Source organism: Phytophthora cinnamomi (assembly GCF_018691715.1).
Source record: "Phytophthora cinnamomi strain GKB4 chromosome Unknown Contig50, whole genome shotgun sequence".
Taxonomy (NCBI): domain Eukaryota; phylum Oomycota; class Peronosporomycetes; order Peronosporales; family Peronosporaceae; genus Phytophthora; species Phytophthora cinnamomi.
In genome coordinates, this window is record NW_027150983.1 from 327,325 (window position 1) to 344,811 (window position 17,487).

Here is a 17,487-nt window from a genome sequence, read left to right on the forward strand (position 1 = left end):
CATCACCTCTTGGGATCCACGCTCAAGTTAATCGTCTCCTCGATCGAGTTGCGGGTCCAGCTGGAGTGGAAGAACCGCTGAGCTCGCACTCCTTTCGCCGAGGAGGAGCTCAGCATGCAAACGCTTGCTCGGACTTGACAGCGCAGTGGATCTTCGACCGCGGAGCCTGGAACATGACTGCGACAAACAAGGAATTTGCATACGTCTTCAATACACCGAAGGAGGATCACCAAGTTGCGAAGGTGCTCAGTGGTATGGCACCAAAGCAAACCTCTGTACTGCCGTCGCTGGAAGCCTTCGACTCGACTACGCAAGATCAGATCCATGACGTCAGCCATAAAATATTTAGTGCAAGCCACTCACTGGGAAATCCGGCCTTCAACATCAGCGCTGCTGTGCGAGAAGTGCTGACTGCGACGCTGATCCATCACTATCCGTCGCTGTTAAAGATTAACCCACGCGGTAAAGTAGTCGCGAAGATTGAGCACTGCGCCGAGGAATCCGGAGTGACGACGACCAACCTACTCACTTGGTCACAACAGCTCGCAAGATCATCAAACCAAGCAAACGGAGTCACTGAAGACATGATCGAAGGAAGTAAAGGAGCGAAAGCTGCATTCGATCATCAAACGGCCTTGATTGAACGATTAATCGAGCTAAATCGACAACTGGAAGCACGCGTAAACTCGTTAGAATCTGCAAACGACAGTAAAAAAGACGATATAATCGCACGACGAGGTGAGCAAGGATCAAAGCGACTGCGAGAAGAAGAAACAAACGTACCCCAGAAGCGCAGACGCCGTTCGAAGCTGCAACCGCTAACCGACACCTGGTTTGCGTGGTATGCAGGAGATCCGCGCGGCTGGAGCTGCAACGACAAGCACAAAAAATCAGACGCCAAGCAGCTTGTGGTCTTCTTGAAGCTCTTTATCGAAGATGGATACGTGCTCGACGAATCATCACCCAGCTACAAGGACGATGTTCGTCAGCGTGGGGAGTTAGCATCAGGCAAGGTCATGGCGTTCTTGCGGTTGCGAAACGTACCCTCATCAGGATCCTGCGCTGTGCTGAAAGCGCTTCGGCAGCTGCATCGCGAAGGAAGCCTGAACGTTCTCATCGGAGACTATCGGAAGCGCCTTGCCATCGGAAGAGTTGTAGATCTTGCACCAGTACACCATCAAAACACACTCAAACAAGTCCCATAGTCCAACACAATAGCACAGTCATTGTTCCTCGTGTTAGTTGTTCTTGCTTCCGTTGATGTCGCTTGCGTGGAGGTCTGCATCGTTCATTCAATCATAGAAATTTTACCGATGGGTGGAATCGAACCACCTTCATCCCTTTCGGGAACTCTTCCATTGAGCTACATCGGTGGGGGTTAGACAACAACATCGCAGGGTACTTTACACTGGAGTGCTCGACGGGGAATTAACGACCACAGTTCTTCGTGGAAGCGACAACCCTCTTAGGTGCACCGATGCGCGGCACAACCCCCTCAATTCACCCTCCCGGGTGGTCAATCGAGCACTGAGTGCGCAGGGCAAACGGCGCAGTCAAACTTACGCGTGCACCACTCATTTGTTAGGTTATTTACGCGCGTAATTACCTGCTGTCATCCTATTTACGAAAACCATCCCAAATTAGTTCGATATAAAGTTCTGTGATATGGTCGGATTCTGGTCGGAGTTGCATTCACGGTCGGAGACGTGATGATATGGTCCGTAAGCGCCCCATACCGCATCGCCCCTGTCCTAAGCGAAGTTTTGTCCTAAGCGAATTTTTATTTTAGCCAATGAAAACAATGCATTGACACCACATGTCTGTAGTTAAAATTCCATGTTGACGAGCTAATTATAGGCTTCCACCAGCCATTCGGTCCTCAGTGTTCAAAGTGCTAGGGTAGACCACGCACCACAGGAACCGGCAAAAATCCAAAGCGCTACAACTGCATTGCAGTCGACTATACGCACAAGCGCCGCCTTCGAATTCCTGGCTGCTGGCTATTCTGTAAACGAAGCTATTGCACACGTCTACCCAAATTGCATAGGCAAACAGTTTGTAGTGATGATGATTATTCCAGCAGCTCCGACGATGAGTTTCTCAGATGCACAATACAACATATTACTTTGATAATACTTAATTGCGAAGGTAACCAAGCGAGCTTGTCAATTGGGAAAGAGCACCGCAATTTTATGCGTGGTTCAATTCCCGCCGTGTCCATATTTGATTGGTCCAAAATACCAAAAATTATTATAACTTTTACTTTTTATCATTTAATTCTGAGACTTGGCAACAGATGTACCGTAAACTGCATACATTGCAGTTCGCTTAGGACAGGGGCGATGCGGTAATCGATCGATAAGGTTTACGTCGCGAATACATCTGCTACGTACAGTAATCGGCATTTGGACGGGTAAGGTCACTCCTCCAGATCGCTGCAAGGACACGAAAATCGCCCGACGACAGAAAACCCACAGCCAGTCAGTGCCGTCGACCAGAGTCCTGGGGTGGCGTCGCTGTAGGCGTACAAAGAATCCTCTTTGCAGTGGCATCCCAAATAGTGATGCTCACTAGCTAGTATGTACTGCCAATTCAAAATACGGCCGGCTTCTGGTTAGTGATACGAAATTGACGAACACCCCTATAAAGAGGTCGTTAACTATCGCTCAAGTCCGATTCGTGACCACATCCAACAAAGTTCAGTAACAGTCTCTGCTTGTGGCAATAATTCATTGAAATGCACATGCATCTATTACTAGTTCATCGGCCTGACGCCTGATCAAGTATATAGTCAATGAGCCAACAGTAAACGAAGCTGAGGTTAACCCAGTGGTCGTTCACGTAGTTCTTCTTAGCCTAATTGCAAATGGCCAGCATACTATCATTCGTCACATCATGCCTATTGTTCTGTGATGGCAGGGGATACGATGCAACCGAATAGGACATGTTACGGCTTACTAGTGCTATGCGAGCTCACCATACGCTCATGAATTGGCACTACACTGCACTACTACATGAATGCAGATTGTACTATCATAATGGTACACTCGAGATAGCTCCTCGATTGTGATAAAATGTGCGCCGTGGCTGCACAGTACGACAGACATCCGGACAGGTTCGATCCCGAGATAAAGCAAATCGACCATCTGACGCTCTTGCGCTCTCGAGCTTTGCTGTTCGTACATAGGCTGACAATCACCGCGCCCTCCAGTTCATAACACCAGTTCGCAAATCGCCGTTTGTTGAAACATCAACAGCCCCAAGAACTGACACCTACCACGATGCGTCCTTTCACGTTGCCGCTGTTGCAGCATTTGCCCTCGTCTCCTGCCGCGATGCCGGCGGCTGAATCCAAGAGCACCAAGTTGACTTCAGCCAACGACGCTGCTCTTGCCAGCGAACACCGACTTCTGAGGAAGCGCAACGATGGACTCGACTTGAACGACGGCGAGGACGGACGATTGCGGCCTCGGGGACTTGACCTAGGTGAACGCGGCATTCAGCTAACTCGAACTACAAGGCCTTATAAAGACCAAGACGTCGCCGAAGCAACTGGCGAAGGAGATCGCATCTCGTTTGGGTCCATGGAGCAACGAAAGAACTTCAGCGGTTCTAATTGGCTAATACTCGTACTACACCGCAAAAGCGCCGCGAACGCAGGAAGAAGAGCTTGCGGGATTATATATCCGTAACTGAAGCCCCTGTGAATCTGAGCTGCAGGCTAAAAGTTAATCTAATACACGTGCTGAAAACTGCGGAGAACTCACGTCCTGCAGCCATCGATTTATGGCAATTCCACTCGTAACGAGTTGACAGAACGTGCATTCCTATGGTCGTGCACGAGGCAGTTTTAATCGAATTCGAAATGTGCAGGTCCCAGAGTATACCAGGCTGGCACGTTCTTTCCACTGTGTAGTTCTTTTCATGAAATTCATTGTTTGCTGGCTATGAGCTGGAATTTTCTACGTGCAATACACATACGAAGAGGTCATGCTTCGATACAATGGTAGACAACCACAAATTGTGTTTCAGGGTATTTGCAGATTTATACGAGATCTCGGATACACTACAACCCTTATGCAGCTCAATATCATCGATATAACAACTCAAAACTTACCATTTTCGCCTTTATACTGTAGTAGTACAATTATAGTACTTTGGGTTCAAAACTTTAGTACGTAGTACTAGGTATTTTCTGCGGATACACCAGCAAAATGTATATAGTACCTCATTAGAATCTTGGCGTTCTTCAGCTTTCTCGTCAACCCCTCGCTCGTTCGCCCATGCAAGGGGCAACAACGTTGATGTGTTGATTGGTGTTTACAGTAAAATTACTGCCTACTAAAGTACAGCCTAATATTATTCTGGTATACTCTGGCTACACAGTTTTATTGCCTTCAAGGACTGAATTTACGGAGTGAAGCAGCGCTCTCATATTTACTTCTAAGGACACGTTGGTGGGGCGACATTGTTAACTTGAGCAAAGTCCAACTTGAATCGGAGTCATCCACCGAAGACACACATAGGAGACTTAAAGGAATAAAATTCGATTTTTTTCATGGTCGGCGAGTGGATTCACACGAACCTAATTTTCAGAATCAACTTGCAACGATTCTGAGGCAGTGAAATAAATGAACAAGTATGAGCGATTAATCTAGGCTCTACAATATTATAGCCAGCTAAAGGACAATGATCGCACTTCGTTAATCAAAGTTCACATTTTTAAGACCAACGTTTGGTATTTGGGGCTTAGATGGACGTATTTCGACCTTAGATGAGTCATTTGCTAAACATATTCGCGTACAAATACGAATTTTGCTATCGTATGGCCATACATAGTTCAGCTATAGAGTTGTGAACGATAGTAGTAACGGTAAATTAAGATAGCAGTTGAATGGTTGATATCAGCCGGATACAATATCCTCACACAAAATAGGTCGCCAGGCAAGGCAAGTAGAATTAATCAACATCCACTCCTGCCGCCACACTGGCTTTCATGCACCAAGTCCTTCCACTTCCAGCAAAAAGCTCTAAGCTTATTTCCCAAATTCTCATTGTCTAGATTTTTTCGGGCCTGTCTAAATGATGTCATAGTTGATCATGGGCCCCATATTTCGACAACTTCGTGTTGGCTTAGCAAAGAATTCTCAATTAACCACGCAGTACAGTTAGAGTTCCTCCAGAACCTGAGTTGAGGGCGTTTGTCTGGCTGGACAAGCTGTTGTTCTCTAGATTTGCCATTCCAAGGTATCTTCCGTTTAATCCTATACGTTTGCACTGCATGGTGTGCAGTCTTGCTTTGTTGAACCAGATGCCGATGAAGTATACCAGTACTGTTATTATATGGAGGACCCGGCTCACGCAAACTTCCCTGTGCAGTTAGCTGTGCATCCAAATGCATCATGTTCGAGAGCCTACCAACCCAGTGTTCATTTCGAAATCTACCCAGTACCTACGATAACTACTCCCAAGCTCAAGCATGCGTCTCGGTTACCTCGTGCTCGTTGCAATCACTGGCATCTTGGCGTGTGATGCCGCTGTTGCGTCAAACTCAAAGACCTCTAAGCTGGTCTCGCCTGATCAAGCAGTGGGGCGTGAGCTCACTGGGGCGTTCGACGTAAATGATATCGGCAAACGGTCTCTTCGGAGTGCCGAGGAGAAGGACTCCAGGGATGACCTGAAGACCAACGCGGGCACTGCCGATGAAGAAGAAAGAGATCTCATCGTCTCAACCTTCAATCGCCCCAAATATTGGCGTTGGTTCCACGCCGGAATGACACCCTACGCCGTCAAGGAGGTGTTGGGGCTTACTGGTGTCCGGCGTCTCTGGAAACCTATCAAGAGACGCGAGTACGAGGGCTATGTCGTATTCTACGACGAACACTGCCGTAAGCCGAAATACCGTAGCTTTTGCCGGGCTCACGCGGGCGCGTAGAAGAACGTGGAGAAAAAAAGCGGAGTACAAGGGAGGAAAGACCAAAAGATATTTACTTCGTACTGTACCTCACGGAAAAATCCAAAAGACAAAAATTAACACCCGCCATTTGGTGCAAAATGACAGAAACTGCAGTCTTTTTAGCTCCTTGCAGCTTGAAATCGACCGGGTTTGCGATTACATGTAGTATGGAGATAGTGTGGGCGAGTGAGCGCTGTAAGCCCACCTGTGGTTTGACAGCCCGTGCGCGAAGCACGCGTCTGCAAACCCAGGACACAGCGGTGGTCTGCCTAGTAAGCGGGACGGCACGTGCAGCGGACTAAGGGTTCTTAACCAGAACCTTAGGATCTCGCGGAGTGTGATACCGGTAGTCACTTCTCTCTACACGCGGCGTAAACCTGGTCGGTCTCAGTAAGATGGCAGATATCCTCATGCGGCTTTAGATCTTGGGCTGTGTAATTCCAAATTATCCTCATCTTGATTTGTAGTTCATGCAGCAAATCTAAGTGAAGAGCAGCCTACTCGAAATGAGCTTGTGCTCCGGTGGAGTCATTCCACACACTTCTCTCATTTTCAAATTCGCTTCTCAGAACCGACCTCACTCCATCATTCAAACAAAAAAAACAATGCGAATCGCCGCCGTCCTTCTCGTCGCAGCTACTGGTCTCTTGGTCTGTACTGATGCTGTCACTGCTGCATCGAACACCAAAAACACGAAGATGTCGAAGGTGATCTCAGCTGATCAAGATAGCGTCCTCCACGACCTTGTTGGCGGCATGCTCAACGGAAGACGGTTGCTGAGAACTCAACCTACCGGTGACGATGATGATGCGTCCAAGTCAAAGTACGACACATCCGACGCTGCCAAGACGAAGGATGATGATTCCGACGACTCTGTCACCGCCAAGTCGGGCAAATCCAACCCCAAGAATGGCGAAGAGAGAGGGATCATCGTTGATGGTCTCTATCAACAGAAGTACGAGGACTGGTTCGACGAAGGCAAAACGCCAAGCGAAGTTGCCGATGATCTGGGTCTAGACGACTACGGTCTTTTTGAGAACCCTCTCAAGCGGCGCATCTACCAGGGCTACAAGCTATTCTACGATGACGCTTGCGAGGAACCTCGCAACCGGCGTTTCTGTCGCGAGAACGATGGCAACTATTAAAGCGCTGGCTAGATGTTCCATTTCCAGCTCATGGATCACAATTTGTAGTCCTAGGCAGTAGCTTTTTCAAGTGTCAAACACAATATCGATCATTCTCACTCTCACCCTCAGAAGAGAGAGAGACCCGACGTATGCGAACGTTACACTAGCCAGGAGGCTCAATCAGTTGACTCTTAACTAGCGTAATGAACGCGAGACCACGTTTACTACTACAACTACTACCCTCACTCCCATGGGTCCCATTACGTCTTGCGTAACGTTGCCGTACAACTACAGTAATAGAAGTTCTACCTTGTTGAAGCGAATCAGTATTCGGACAGCAAAACCAAGATCGAAAAGCAGAGTTGTGGTTCCGGCTAGATGCAATGCCTTCGTTGTATCTTCCCCGAGATTTGCCATTTCCAAGTCATCTTCCGTTTGATCTAGGATACATGAACGTCAAGTATTAGTCATTACTTGCGTATGGATGTATATTCGAGTGTCAGGGTGTACTGTGGGTTGATTACTTCAACAAGGAAGAATCAGCCTTTTCCCCTGTGCCGGGGATCCGGGCCCTGGCTCAGTCGAACAGCAATATTTGAATCACGAATTCCATCGCATGTTTGGCTCATTTCCTGGAAGTCATTCCAAGATTCTCCTTCTCCTCGACACTTCTTCTGATTGAAGCACAAGAATGCGCGTTTCCTACTACGTCTTTTTCGCGTTGACTACTCTTTTGGCATGCAGTGAAACGGTTGCTGCGACCTCGAACAAGCACCCAAACCATGACGAAACAGTCCATGACAAAAACAAACGACTTCTGAGGTCGAACCCCGAGAACTACAATACCGCTGCCGCTGAAGACGACGAAGAAGATAGAGATCTGCTCATCCCGACGGTCGACCGGCCAAAGTACCACCGTTGGTTCCATGCTCACATGACCCCGTACGACGTCAAGGAAGTGCTTGGATTGACTGGTGTCAGGCGTTTCGTGAAGCCCATCAAGCGGCGTGTCTACAAGGGCTACGTCGTCTACTACGAAGAACACTGCCGCGAACCTGAGTACCGGCATTTGGCTTTCTGCCAGGTTGGAACGGGCAAGTAAGGAATCGCTTGCGTTGCTGCACTTCTAGTTTCTTGTATCGCTTGCAGTGTTCGCATTTGCCGCGAAACATTGGGAGTTTTGATTTCTCCAATAAATATGTTCAGGTAAACCGTTCTCCTGCGCCCCTTTCATTTTTCACATGTTCCTCGTGTACGCCTACCGCGACCAAGGTAGCGGCACAGGAGTTGGTTTCTCTTGCGAGACCATCTTCAGGTTATCTCCTGCTTGAATTTATTTTTTATTGTGAAGTGGGTTAGAATGAAATAAAAATAAGGCGTCCGATGACGGGAAATGAGGGTGAACACGAACAATGGCGGTAGCTTGAGATTGAGCCGTAGCGTTTTCTAATGCGCTCGCTGAAATCACCGATACACGATCTGACGCACAGTCTGCAACATGACGTCACCCCACCTGCCAACACTTTCACGCAACTCATGAGCAGTTTCAATCGGCAGCGCAATATCTCCACGACGAAGCTTAATGATACACGATCGAGTAAGCACAACTGCCTTCTCCTCTTCGACCTCACCAGCAGCATTGAGCTTTTGCCGCCGATGCGCCTTAATAGTCAATACCGCCGTAGTGTCATAGCGTAAGCGCTCTGGGTTGTACGGAAACAGCTCGTCCTTGTCCACGAAATCCGCCGTGAACAATCCATAGGCACCGCCGTCGCCAAACTCGTCGTCGTGCTCCCGAAACTCCGTGTACATGACGTTGTTCATTTCCAATTCCACTCCATTCGTGAGCGACGATACTAGTCGATTTTGCGAGATCCCCTTGCCAGCGCTATCGTCATCCTCGCGGATGGTCACATCCCCCAAAATGTCCGTCACCCAGATCTCCATGTGGCTGAAATAGTGGTAAAGTGCGTCGTACACCTTCTTCACGCTCGAGATCCCTTCATACGGCGTAATATCGAACCTCAACGCACAGTATTCTCCGTTCTGAGCAACAAACCGCGAGTGCTCAGCAAAAGCACTCGCCGGGTCCAGGAACCGCGTTCGTTCCACGACATAAAGCTGCGCCGCCCTTAATTTCCGCGCCTTCAACGCTGCCAACGTCTGCCGCCGCTCCTCCACGTCGGTCCCCAGATAAATCCACATCTCGAACGGAACATGCTGCTGCACACTCTACCCAACAGCAACATGAAAAATACAATAAAGTTAAAAAAAGTTGAAAAAAACTAAATGTCGGAGCGGGGCTCGCACCACGTAGCCCGAGAGCGCCGACTGGATGTTGACCAGTGACAATTGTTGCTGTTGAGAGGCCCCAGCTAGAAATTCTTTAGAGAGTTGTCGCTGCACACTGATTCGCTCCTGCTCCGCCTTGGCAGCGTCCGCTGCCGCTCGCCTCTTGAGCTGCTTGAGCTGGGCCTGCAGCAGGTCCAGCTCTTGCAGGAGGAGCTCCTTCTCCTCCTTGCGCACTCTGTACGTGGGTTTTTGGTGCGTCGAGACTTGGTGGGTGATTCTGTTTTTGGGGTCTCGGAGTCCGTCATGGCCACATCGTGGTCTTGTACTTTCGGAGACGCGGCCGTCTCGGACTCGCTCGAGGCGTCATGGTGGACCCGAGACTGCATCTTCAGACGCTATGAATTCCGATTTGTGGGTTTTATTTTGTGCGTGGGTGGTTTTCGAGCTGGGTGAAAAGGTGGGTGAAAAGGGTCCGTGCTGGAGCCATTGATGAACGTGCAGCAACCCTATGATAACTACTGTACATGTACTCATGAAGAAAAATTATTCACGAGGACGAGCGGTAAACCAGCTCTCGTACTGCGTCAAGCTTGACGTCTCCCCAATGGGAACTCTTCTCTCGGATTTCGTGGATCAAAGCGGGGGAGAGCGGCCATTCCGGCGTGTGGATCTTGCAGTAGGCCCAGCGCTGCATTACCACGATCGATCGCTCTTCTTCGACGCCCTCGGCATTCATGACATGCATGACGTGAGATCGAACCTGCGTTACGACGGTAGCGTCCTGCCGAATCCGCTTCTCCGGGACATACGGGTAGATATCGTCTTGGTCCACATAATCTTCCGTAAAAATCCCTACTGCACCACCGTCGCCGTACTCGTCGTCAACCTCTTTGAATTCCGAGCATATGATGCTGTTCATCTCGAGCAGTGGCCCATTGGTCAAATACGACACAAATCGGGATTGCAAGATGCCTGGCTCAGAGCTGCCGTCGTCTTCTCGAATCGTAACGTCTCCGAGACTCTCCGTAACACGGATCTCCATGTTGGAGAAGTAGTAATGCAGTGCGTCATATACGAGCTTGACCGAGCTTACACCTTCAAACGGCACAACGTCGTACACCTGGCCGCAGTAGCAGCCACCTTGCTCTACAAAGCGCGTGGAGTACGAAAACGCGTTCGTGTCGTCCACAAAGCGACCTCTCTCTCTCAAGTAAAACTGCGCCGCTTGCAGCTTTACCGGTTTCATTTGCGTTAATGTTGCCCAGCGCTCCTTCAGGTCGGTTCCGAGTCGGATGCTAGTCGCGTGTGGAGCTCCAGGCTCGGTCATCTACGGCATAACATGGCTTAACCCCCATTAAGTAACAGCGGTATAACCACGAAGGTGGACTTGTTGCTCCTACCGTCAACCTGGACAGCGCCGACTGCACGTTCACGAGCGAGGCCTGCTGCTGCAGCACCGCCAGTCGAATGAAGCCCGTGTCTTGCATTTCTTGCTCCATCTCGGAGCGCTTGATCTCCGCCTTGGCCGCAGCCTCCGCATCTGCTTTCTTCTGCAGGTCAGCCACTTGGGCTTGGAGAGCCTTCACCTCCTGCTCCAGCGCTTCGATCTCCTCCTGTAGCACCAAGTACCACCCAACCACCCACGCCGCCCGTTAGTCAACCCTCGAACACACACAATTGACCCAAAACCCACCCGTCGTCGAGTCCCGGTGGCCTTCCGCTTGCGCCTGGGTCTGGGTTGATCTGTCTCGCCGTTTGCTACGCTTGGAGCCGCATCGTCCGCAGCCTCGGGGGTCGTCACCACCTCTGCCAACGTCATCGTCTCTGTGGCCAGGAAAAACCGGTTCGGAATGTTGGTTGGGTTATTGGAATTTTCAGTCACCCAAAAATCCACGTTGGATCCCGTAAACAACCCAGAGTGCTGGTTGTACCATCATAATGGTACATCACCAGATAGCGATTCCTCTCGATTGTAATAAAATGTGCACTCCCGACGGTATCGATTGGGTGGCTTGAGGCTATCGAGGATTGGGTGCCACACGCTGACTCTATAGGGGTCGACAAGGTCTACGTGATCGCCTGGACGTCAGGGCTTCAGGCTGAAGGCCGCGTTTTTCCTGTTTCGGCCGCTTGCTTGTCCGCTTACAATGACGGAGGGCATGGACCGATCTCACCCAACCAAGAAGCGCAAGCCCACGTACTTGCGACGAAAGGAGGAGGCCGATGCACTTCACGATCAAGTTCTGAAGTTGCAACACCAGCTTAAACTGTTAGAATCCGCAACGGAAAGTAACGGGGCGCAATCCCGGGACCTTCACACTGCTGTTTTGGAAAATGCAGATTTGAAAGAGGAACTGGGGCAGCAACAACGAACAGTATCAGCAGCGCAGACCGTCGTGAGGGAGTGGCTCCAAAACCAAGCGACCAACCCAGTGGCTATGAGGATTCATCTTGGCCGAGACCCGATCCAGAGGCGCGAGACACTGTTGGCCATGAAACATGAGCGACTTACTCGAGGGTATCAACACGTTACAGCCCGATTCCACCATTTAGACGTGCTCAAGCCACACTTCTCTGAAGAGCGATTCGAAGACGTAAACGGGGACTTCTGCAGTATTCGGAACGAGGTGGTCCCGTTTCCTGGAATCCAGTCGATGCGGAGGGCGTATGATGCATTCAAGTTCGTGCTAGAGACCTTGGAGATCGCTATTTCGGAGCATCTTGGGCACCTAACGATCCGTGAAGACTACGACGCTGTAGGCGACGACGCCTTCATATCGAATTACCGACTGAGTTCTGAAGTCGACAATGTCATTACGACGGAATTGAATGCTGTTAACTTTGGACAGTATTTTGAGGGTGGTGGGGATTCTGCTCGGCAGCCCTACGCGGTAATGTCGATCGATAATGTGGATGAGGATGATCTTCACCCCTTCGACCCGAAGAAAAGTGTTCGCAAGGTCATCAACGGATCGATTGTGTTGATTCCTGTGTCGCGTAGAAAGAAGACGAAAATGATTGACGGCGTTGGCGCTCGCGGCGAGGATGAAGTGGTGATTGTAATGCTGCGCTCTGTTTTCGTCAAGACTTGCCGCCCGCAGTTTGACGTATCCGATGCAATTTTGCAGGAGCTTTGCGACAACGTCACTCGCTGGGGCGACATCGCCGTTCAAGCGGTTCGCAGAATCATCTATACCCAGTGACGAGCAAGAATAAATCTCCATCCTTCGTTCGATTTCGTTCATTGACAGCTGACACAATGAATTAAAGCACGATATTGATGCCAACGTATAACAATTATCAGAGTTTTAGGGTAACGCAGCGACATCATTCTTGAATGAGCTCTTTCAGGTGTGTGCAAATTCTGCTATCTTTTCCGAGGACTTGCTGAGCCTCCCGAGCATTGCGGGCTTGGTTCTCCGTTAAATCCGCATTTTCGTTGCAGGTCCCGTTCTGAGTAGCTTTCGTGTTGGTGTAGAACAATTCGGTCATCCGGTATTGGTAAGCATAGTATTACTAAGCAATTCACATTACAACTAAACATTCGCCACCTGATCACGGCTGCAGGTAGGAACACTGCCTCTAGGTAACAGCGACACCCCGGCTTTTCACACGTCGCAGACCAGCCTTACCGCATTGCAGCCACCATTCCTGCCTCCGTTTTACAACAATCCACTCAATTTTGCCTTTAATCCGCACAAGATTAGACCAGAGCCCGTCGAGGAGGTCGGTCAGTTGGCAATTCCCCCAAGACCAGCAGCAGCAGCATCGCCAGAGATCGAGAGATGTTCACGGAGGCGCTGCACGCCGAGTCGGCGCTGTTCCAGAGCCTGTCGCCGCTGTCCAGCGACGAGCAGTACGCGTCGCCGCTGTCCAGCGCCGAGCCGGCGCCGCCCGCGAAGCCGGCGAAGCCCCAGCCGAAGAAGAAGCGCAAGGCCACGTACCTGCTGCGCAAGGAGGAGCAGGCGTCGCTGCAGCAGGAGATCGAGCGGCTGGAGAGCCAGGTGGCCGTGCTCAAGACGCGCTCGCTGCCGCCCGAGGAGGCGGCCAAGGCCGACCCGGTGCTGCAGCGCCGCGAGGCCGAGAACGCGGTGCTCACGAGCGTCCTGCGCCACCAGCAGCTGCACGTGGCCAACGCGCAGTCGCTGCTGTCGCGCTGCCTCGGGGACCAGCACACGCACCCGCTGTACACGCGCATCCGGCTGTCCAAGGACTGGCCGGAGCGCCGCGCCACGCTGCGCAGCGTCCGCGCCGAGAAGCTGCGCAACGCCTACGAGTACATCGCGGCGCGCAGCAGCCACGCGCAGCCGGAGAAGATGCAGCTCTCGGACGAGCGCTTCGAGTCGGCGCAGGGCGACCTGTGCTGCGTGCGCTTCGAGACGGTGCACTTCCGGGGCGTCGAGTCGCTCGAGCAGGTCTACAACGCGCTCGTCTTCTACCTGACCAACATGGAGATCAGCATCTCGGAGCGGCTGGGCCACATCACGGTGAGAGACGACTACGACTCGATCGAGGGCACGGCGTACAACTCGAGGATCGCGTCCACGGAGGACTGCGGCGTCACGACCGAGATGAACGCCGTGTCCTTCCCGCAGCTCTTCGCCAAGGACGAGCTGGGCGCGGGCGTCGGGCCCTGCGCGGTCATGGCCAGCGACTGCGTGGACGAGGACGAGCTGTACCCGTACAACCCGAGAGAGCGCGTGAGGAAAGACGTGTCGGGAGCGGTGGTGCTCACGGTGAGCAGGAGGAAGGTGAGGCACAAGGGGAGGAGGCAGATTGGCACGGCCACCGTTGCAGGCGAGGAGGAGACGGAGCTCGTGGTCACGATGCGACGTGCGGCATTCGTGAAGCTGCATCGACCACAGTTCCCCGTGTCGCCCTTTGCGCTGCAGGAGCTGCACGAGGGTATTGCGCGGTGGGGCGACGTCATGCTCAAGACCGTGCGTAGCGTGGTGTATACGACTCCGTAGTAGCGTCAGCGCGCTGGTAGCAAATAGGTGCGATGAAACGTGTAAGATTGGATTAACCTTTATTGGCTCGATGCTGAGTTTGCTTGGTTGCAGTGTTTCTAGTCGCGTAGGTGTCGGCGCTGAGCCTAACCAAAGCGGGATCGGGCGGGGTAATATACACGCATGTTTGTATGAATGCCCGCATTGACGATCTTCCTCGTCTCAGCCGAACGTTGTCGAATGCAGGACCTTGGCTTAGTTGGTCCCACCGCCATCACCAGCTTGGATTGCTGGTAAGGTAGCCAGTTGAATAGTCCGACAATCGACAGCGCCGCAACCGCTTTTAACCGGGGTTTAAGCTACAATGACGCGCGCGTTCGTCAAGGTCAAGCTTGTGCGTGTAGTACTTGAAGTCGGATCACTCTGACGAAGCTACCCAACTGCTGCTGGGGCTCACATTTCATTTTGCATCCGACCACGGTGTAGTGGCGGGCTATAGGACCAAGCCTTGTCCACGAGCATTGGGCCGCACAGAACGAGAGGCCAAGCTGGTATAGGTGTTTAGAGGACGAGGAACCTTCTAATGCTGTAGGAGATACATTTAGCAAGATCAGTTAGTTTGCATTCTACTTCGTAGGAGAGAAGCAATAGAAGAAGGTTTACCTGGAAGCGCCAGCTTCCCTCACGTGTGTTCAAGATCGGAACCCACTACAAAGATATCTCTAGTTGCAAAGGTTGCGACTGAACACGAAAACAAGAACAATGGCTTCGACCTAAGTGAATTAAGCGCAGAACGCTCGTCATGCTGACGACCAAACCGGAAACGGGGGTATGGTGGCTTCGGCCAGGATGACGACCGTGCCTCGCGTGCCCCAGCCCATCTTTGCCATCGTAAATCCGCCACTGATCACCGACGTGTCGCGGGAGGCGCTGTTAGTGTGAGTGAAATTGCGAAAGGAGTACGTGGCTGTCATCGAGGCAAGGTGCAAGGCGGCCAATGAAGAAGTGAAGACTGTCGTGCGTTCGGTGCGTGAATCCTTCGACACGTACCTGCTCGAGACAATGTGTGAGTCACGTTGGGATGTGGACCTGGAGCATGTGAACGATGCGTTTCTCATGGCGAAGATCACGGAGATCACGGTCAGCTTCAAAAACAGGGAACTACCAGACATGGACGACCTGTTTAATGATGAATTGAAGCTCGACCTAACCATCTCTGATGTGGAAGGTCGGGTTACGGCCTATTTTCACCTCGCTAACGAGATCATTAAGCGCAATGGTGTGAGTGACCTTTTCCTTGGTGAAGATGGGACCAAGCGCAAGTGTAAAGTGTTGGTCAAGTTCCTGCCAGGACCACTAAAGAAGAAGGTGAGGAATGAGCTAGAGTACCGCAGCAGCGAAGCAAATATTGTTGTGCGCAAGCTGTACTCAGTTATGAGCAACTTAGCGTTGGAACTGGAAAAGGAGACCCGAGCCGTGAAGAGAGTGAAGGCCAAGGAAGCCAAGCTCGGCAAAGCCTTCGCGAAAGATGGATCAGTAAAAGCTTTTGGCAAAAAGCCTGTGGTGGCGGTTGGTGTTGCCGCTGGTGTCACGAGAAGTGCTGGGGTTGCACCGAAGAACGGGGACCAGCGTAAATTCGCCCGTCCGCCCTATCCTAAGAAGTGCTTTCATTGTGAAGGAGAACATGAGTACATCAACTGTCCGACAGCGACCGAAGCTGATAAAGCGACGATCAGAGACAAACGCCGAGCCGAATACAAAGCTCGGCTGCAATTCGGATACCAGCAACGGAAACATAGCTAGACTTTGCAGGATTCACGAGTGCTTCCCGCCTGAAGGGGGTACAGTATTACTGGAGGAAGTTTTGGCTGTCCCGCTTTGTGCAGATAGTGGAGCGACGCAGACCAGCATGAGTGAGCGTGTGTTTAGACAGTTGAAAGATGTGTGTCCGGATATTGAGTGTGTGGAATTGCAGAAGCCTCTCCCGTGCATTAGGGTGGGTGGAGAGGTGGAAGTGAGGCGAGCAGTGAATGTACACGTCACGCTGAGGACGGCTGCAGGTCCTATCTCTATTAGTTCGCCGGTGCAATGCTTGATAGTGCCAGGTGACCTAGAGGAGTTCCTCCTGGGAAAGGAGATACTGGCTGCTTTAGGCATCGACGTGGACAGAGAGCTCGAGATGCTGGATCTACTGAGTCATGAAGAGGACAGTGATGAATTTGATGAACCGGACGTGAGTCCAACAGCAGAAGTAAGTGATGAACTGTTGGAGTTGGTAAATGCACTGGTGGAAAAAGCAAGGGGTCGAGGATTTCCTGCCGACTACCTGGAGGAACTGCGTAGAATCTCCACGCGCTTTGACCTGTTCAGATCGATGCTGGGTAGGGACCCTCCAGCACGGGTTCCACCAATGCGAATCCGATCGAAGCCAGGAGCGAAGCCCTACAAGTGCAAGGCAAGGAAGTATCCGCCCGAGGTCAGACGCTTCATGGAGGAGTTCAACCAACAACTTGAAGAGCTTGGGTGGATCTACGAAAATCCTAACAGTAGGTGGGCTTGCCCAGCCTTACCTGTGAGGAAGCCTAGCGCTGATGGCTACCGCCAGACCGCAGACTACAAGCCGGTCAACATCCAAGTTGAAGGCATTGTGGGGGTGATGCCAAATCCGCAGGTTGACTTGGAGCTGGTTAACGACTGTGAATTTTTCGGGTTGTTTGACTTTATTAAAGGGTACTGGCAAATTGTGCTGGATGAAGCGTGTCAGGAAATCTTGTCGTACATGACCGATCGTAAGATCTATACACCAAGACGTGTACCGCAGGGCTGCTGCGACGCTGCACTATTCTTTCTGGCCACTGTGGAGAAGTGCTTGCAGGAGCTGTTGCACGAGCACCTCTTGGTGTGGATAGACGATCTGATGCTCTACGCTAAGGAAGTGCAGACCTATTTGGTGAAGCTAGAAAGACTGTTTGCGCACAAAGATTTCTTTGGCTTCAAGTTGAGCGTCACCAAGTCGAGTCTGTACGAACCGCAAGTAAAGTGGTGTGGGAAAATTATCTCGGGTAGAGGTGTGAGTCATGACCCCGAACGCATCAAGGCGCTCACCACGCTGCCCTACCCGACCAACGCTGGCGAGCTGCAGCAATTTTATGCGCAGCGAATT

At 51.3% G+C, this 17,487-nt stretch overlaps 7 protein-coding genes across 8 annotated transcripts; 5 read left to right on the top strand and 2 right to left on the bottom strand.

Annotated features, from left to right (window-relative positions):
• Positions 1 to 5,479: 5,479 nt before the first annotated feature.
• On the top strand, positions 5,480 to 5,935 carry IUM83_06531 (putative secreted RxLR effector protein; the record flags this gene model as incomplete). The annotated part of the gene is made up of 1 exon (XM_067930751.1): positions 5,480 to 5,935. One exon carries the CDS (start codon positions 5,480 to 5,482, stop codon positions 5,933 to 5,935), a length of 456 nt encoding a protein of 151 aa, XP_067789740.1.
• Positions 5,936 to 6,654: 719 nt separating this feature from the next.
• Positions 6,655 to 7,101, top strand: IUM83_06532 (avirulence protein 1b; the record flags this gene model as incomplete). Its single annotated transcript, XM_067930752.1, has 1 exon — positions 6,655 to 7,101. The coding sequence occupies one exon, from the start codon at positions 6,655 to 6,657 to the stop codon at positions 7,099 to 7,101; it is 447 nt and encodes a 148-aa protein (XP_067789741.1).
• Positions 7,102 to 7,774: 673 nt separating this feature from the next.
• On the top strand, positions 7,775 to 8,185 carry IUM83_06533 (putative secreted RxLR effector protein; the record flags this gene model as incomplete). The annotated part of the gene is made up of 1 exon (XM_067930753.1): positions 7,775 to 8,185. One exon carries the CDS (start codon positions 7,775 to 7,777, stop codon positions 8,183 to 8,185), a length of 411 nt encoding a protein of 136 aa, XP_067789742.1.
• A 362-nt stretch (positions 8,186 to 8,547) lies between these two features.
• Positions 8,548 to 9,573, bottom strand: IUM83_06534 (uncharacterized protein; the record flags this gene model as incomplete). Its single annotated transcript, XM_067930754.1, has 2 exons — positions 8,548 to 9,315; positions 9,394 to 9,573. The coding sequence occupies 2 exons, from the start codon at positions 9,571 to 9,573 to the stop codon at positions 8,548 to 8,550; spliced, it is 948 nt and encodes a 315-aa protein (XP_067789734.1).
• Positions 9,574 to 9,922: 349 nt separating this feature from the next.
• On the bottom strand, positions 9,923 to 11,322 carry IUM83_06535 (uncharacterized protein; the record flags this gene model as incomplete). 2 transcript variants are annotated; one of them, XM_067930755.1, is made up of 4 exons in its annotated part: positions 9,923 to 10,702; positions 10,776 to 10,988; positions 11,069 to 11,199; positions 11,307 to 11,322. In XM_067930755.1, the coding sequence occupies 4 exons, from the start codon at positions 11,320 to 11,322 to the stop codon at positions 9,923 to 9,925; spliced, it is 1,140 nt and encodes a 379-aa protein (XP_067789735.1). The 2 variants fall into 2 exon arrangements, with proteins under 2 accessions (XP_067789735.1, XP_067789736.1); XM_067930756.1 differs by having other exon boundaries at positions 10,671 to 10,718.
• Positions 11,323 to 11,522: 200 nt separating this feature from the next.
• IUM83_06536 (uncharacterized protein) lies at positions 11,523 to 12,578 on the top strand (the record flags this gene model as incomplete). Its single annotated transcript, XM_067930757.1, has 1 exon — positions 11,523 to 12,578. The coding sequence occupies one exon, from the start codon at positions 11,523 to 11,525 to the stop codon at positions 12,576 to 12,578; it is 1,056 nt and encodes a 351-aa protein (XP_067789737.1).
• A 582-nt stretch (positions 12,579 to 13,160) lies between these two features.
• Positions 13,161 to 14,345, top strand: IUM83_06537 (uncharacterized protein; the record flags this gene model as incomplete). Its single annotated transcript, XM_067930758.1, has 1 exon — positions 13,161 to 14,345. The coding sequence occupies one exon, from the start codon at positions 13,161 to 13,163 to the stop codon at positions 14,343 to 14,345; it is 1,185 nt and encodes a 394-aa protein (XP_067789738.1).
• Positions 14,346 to 17,487: the final 3,142 nt, after the last annotated feature.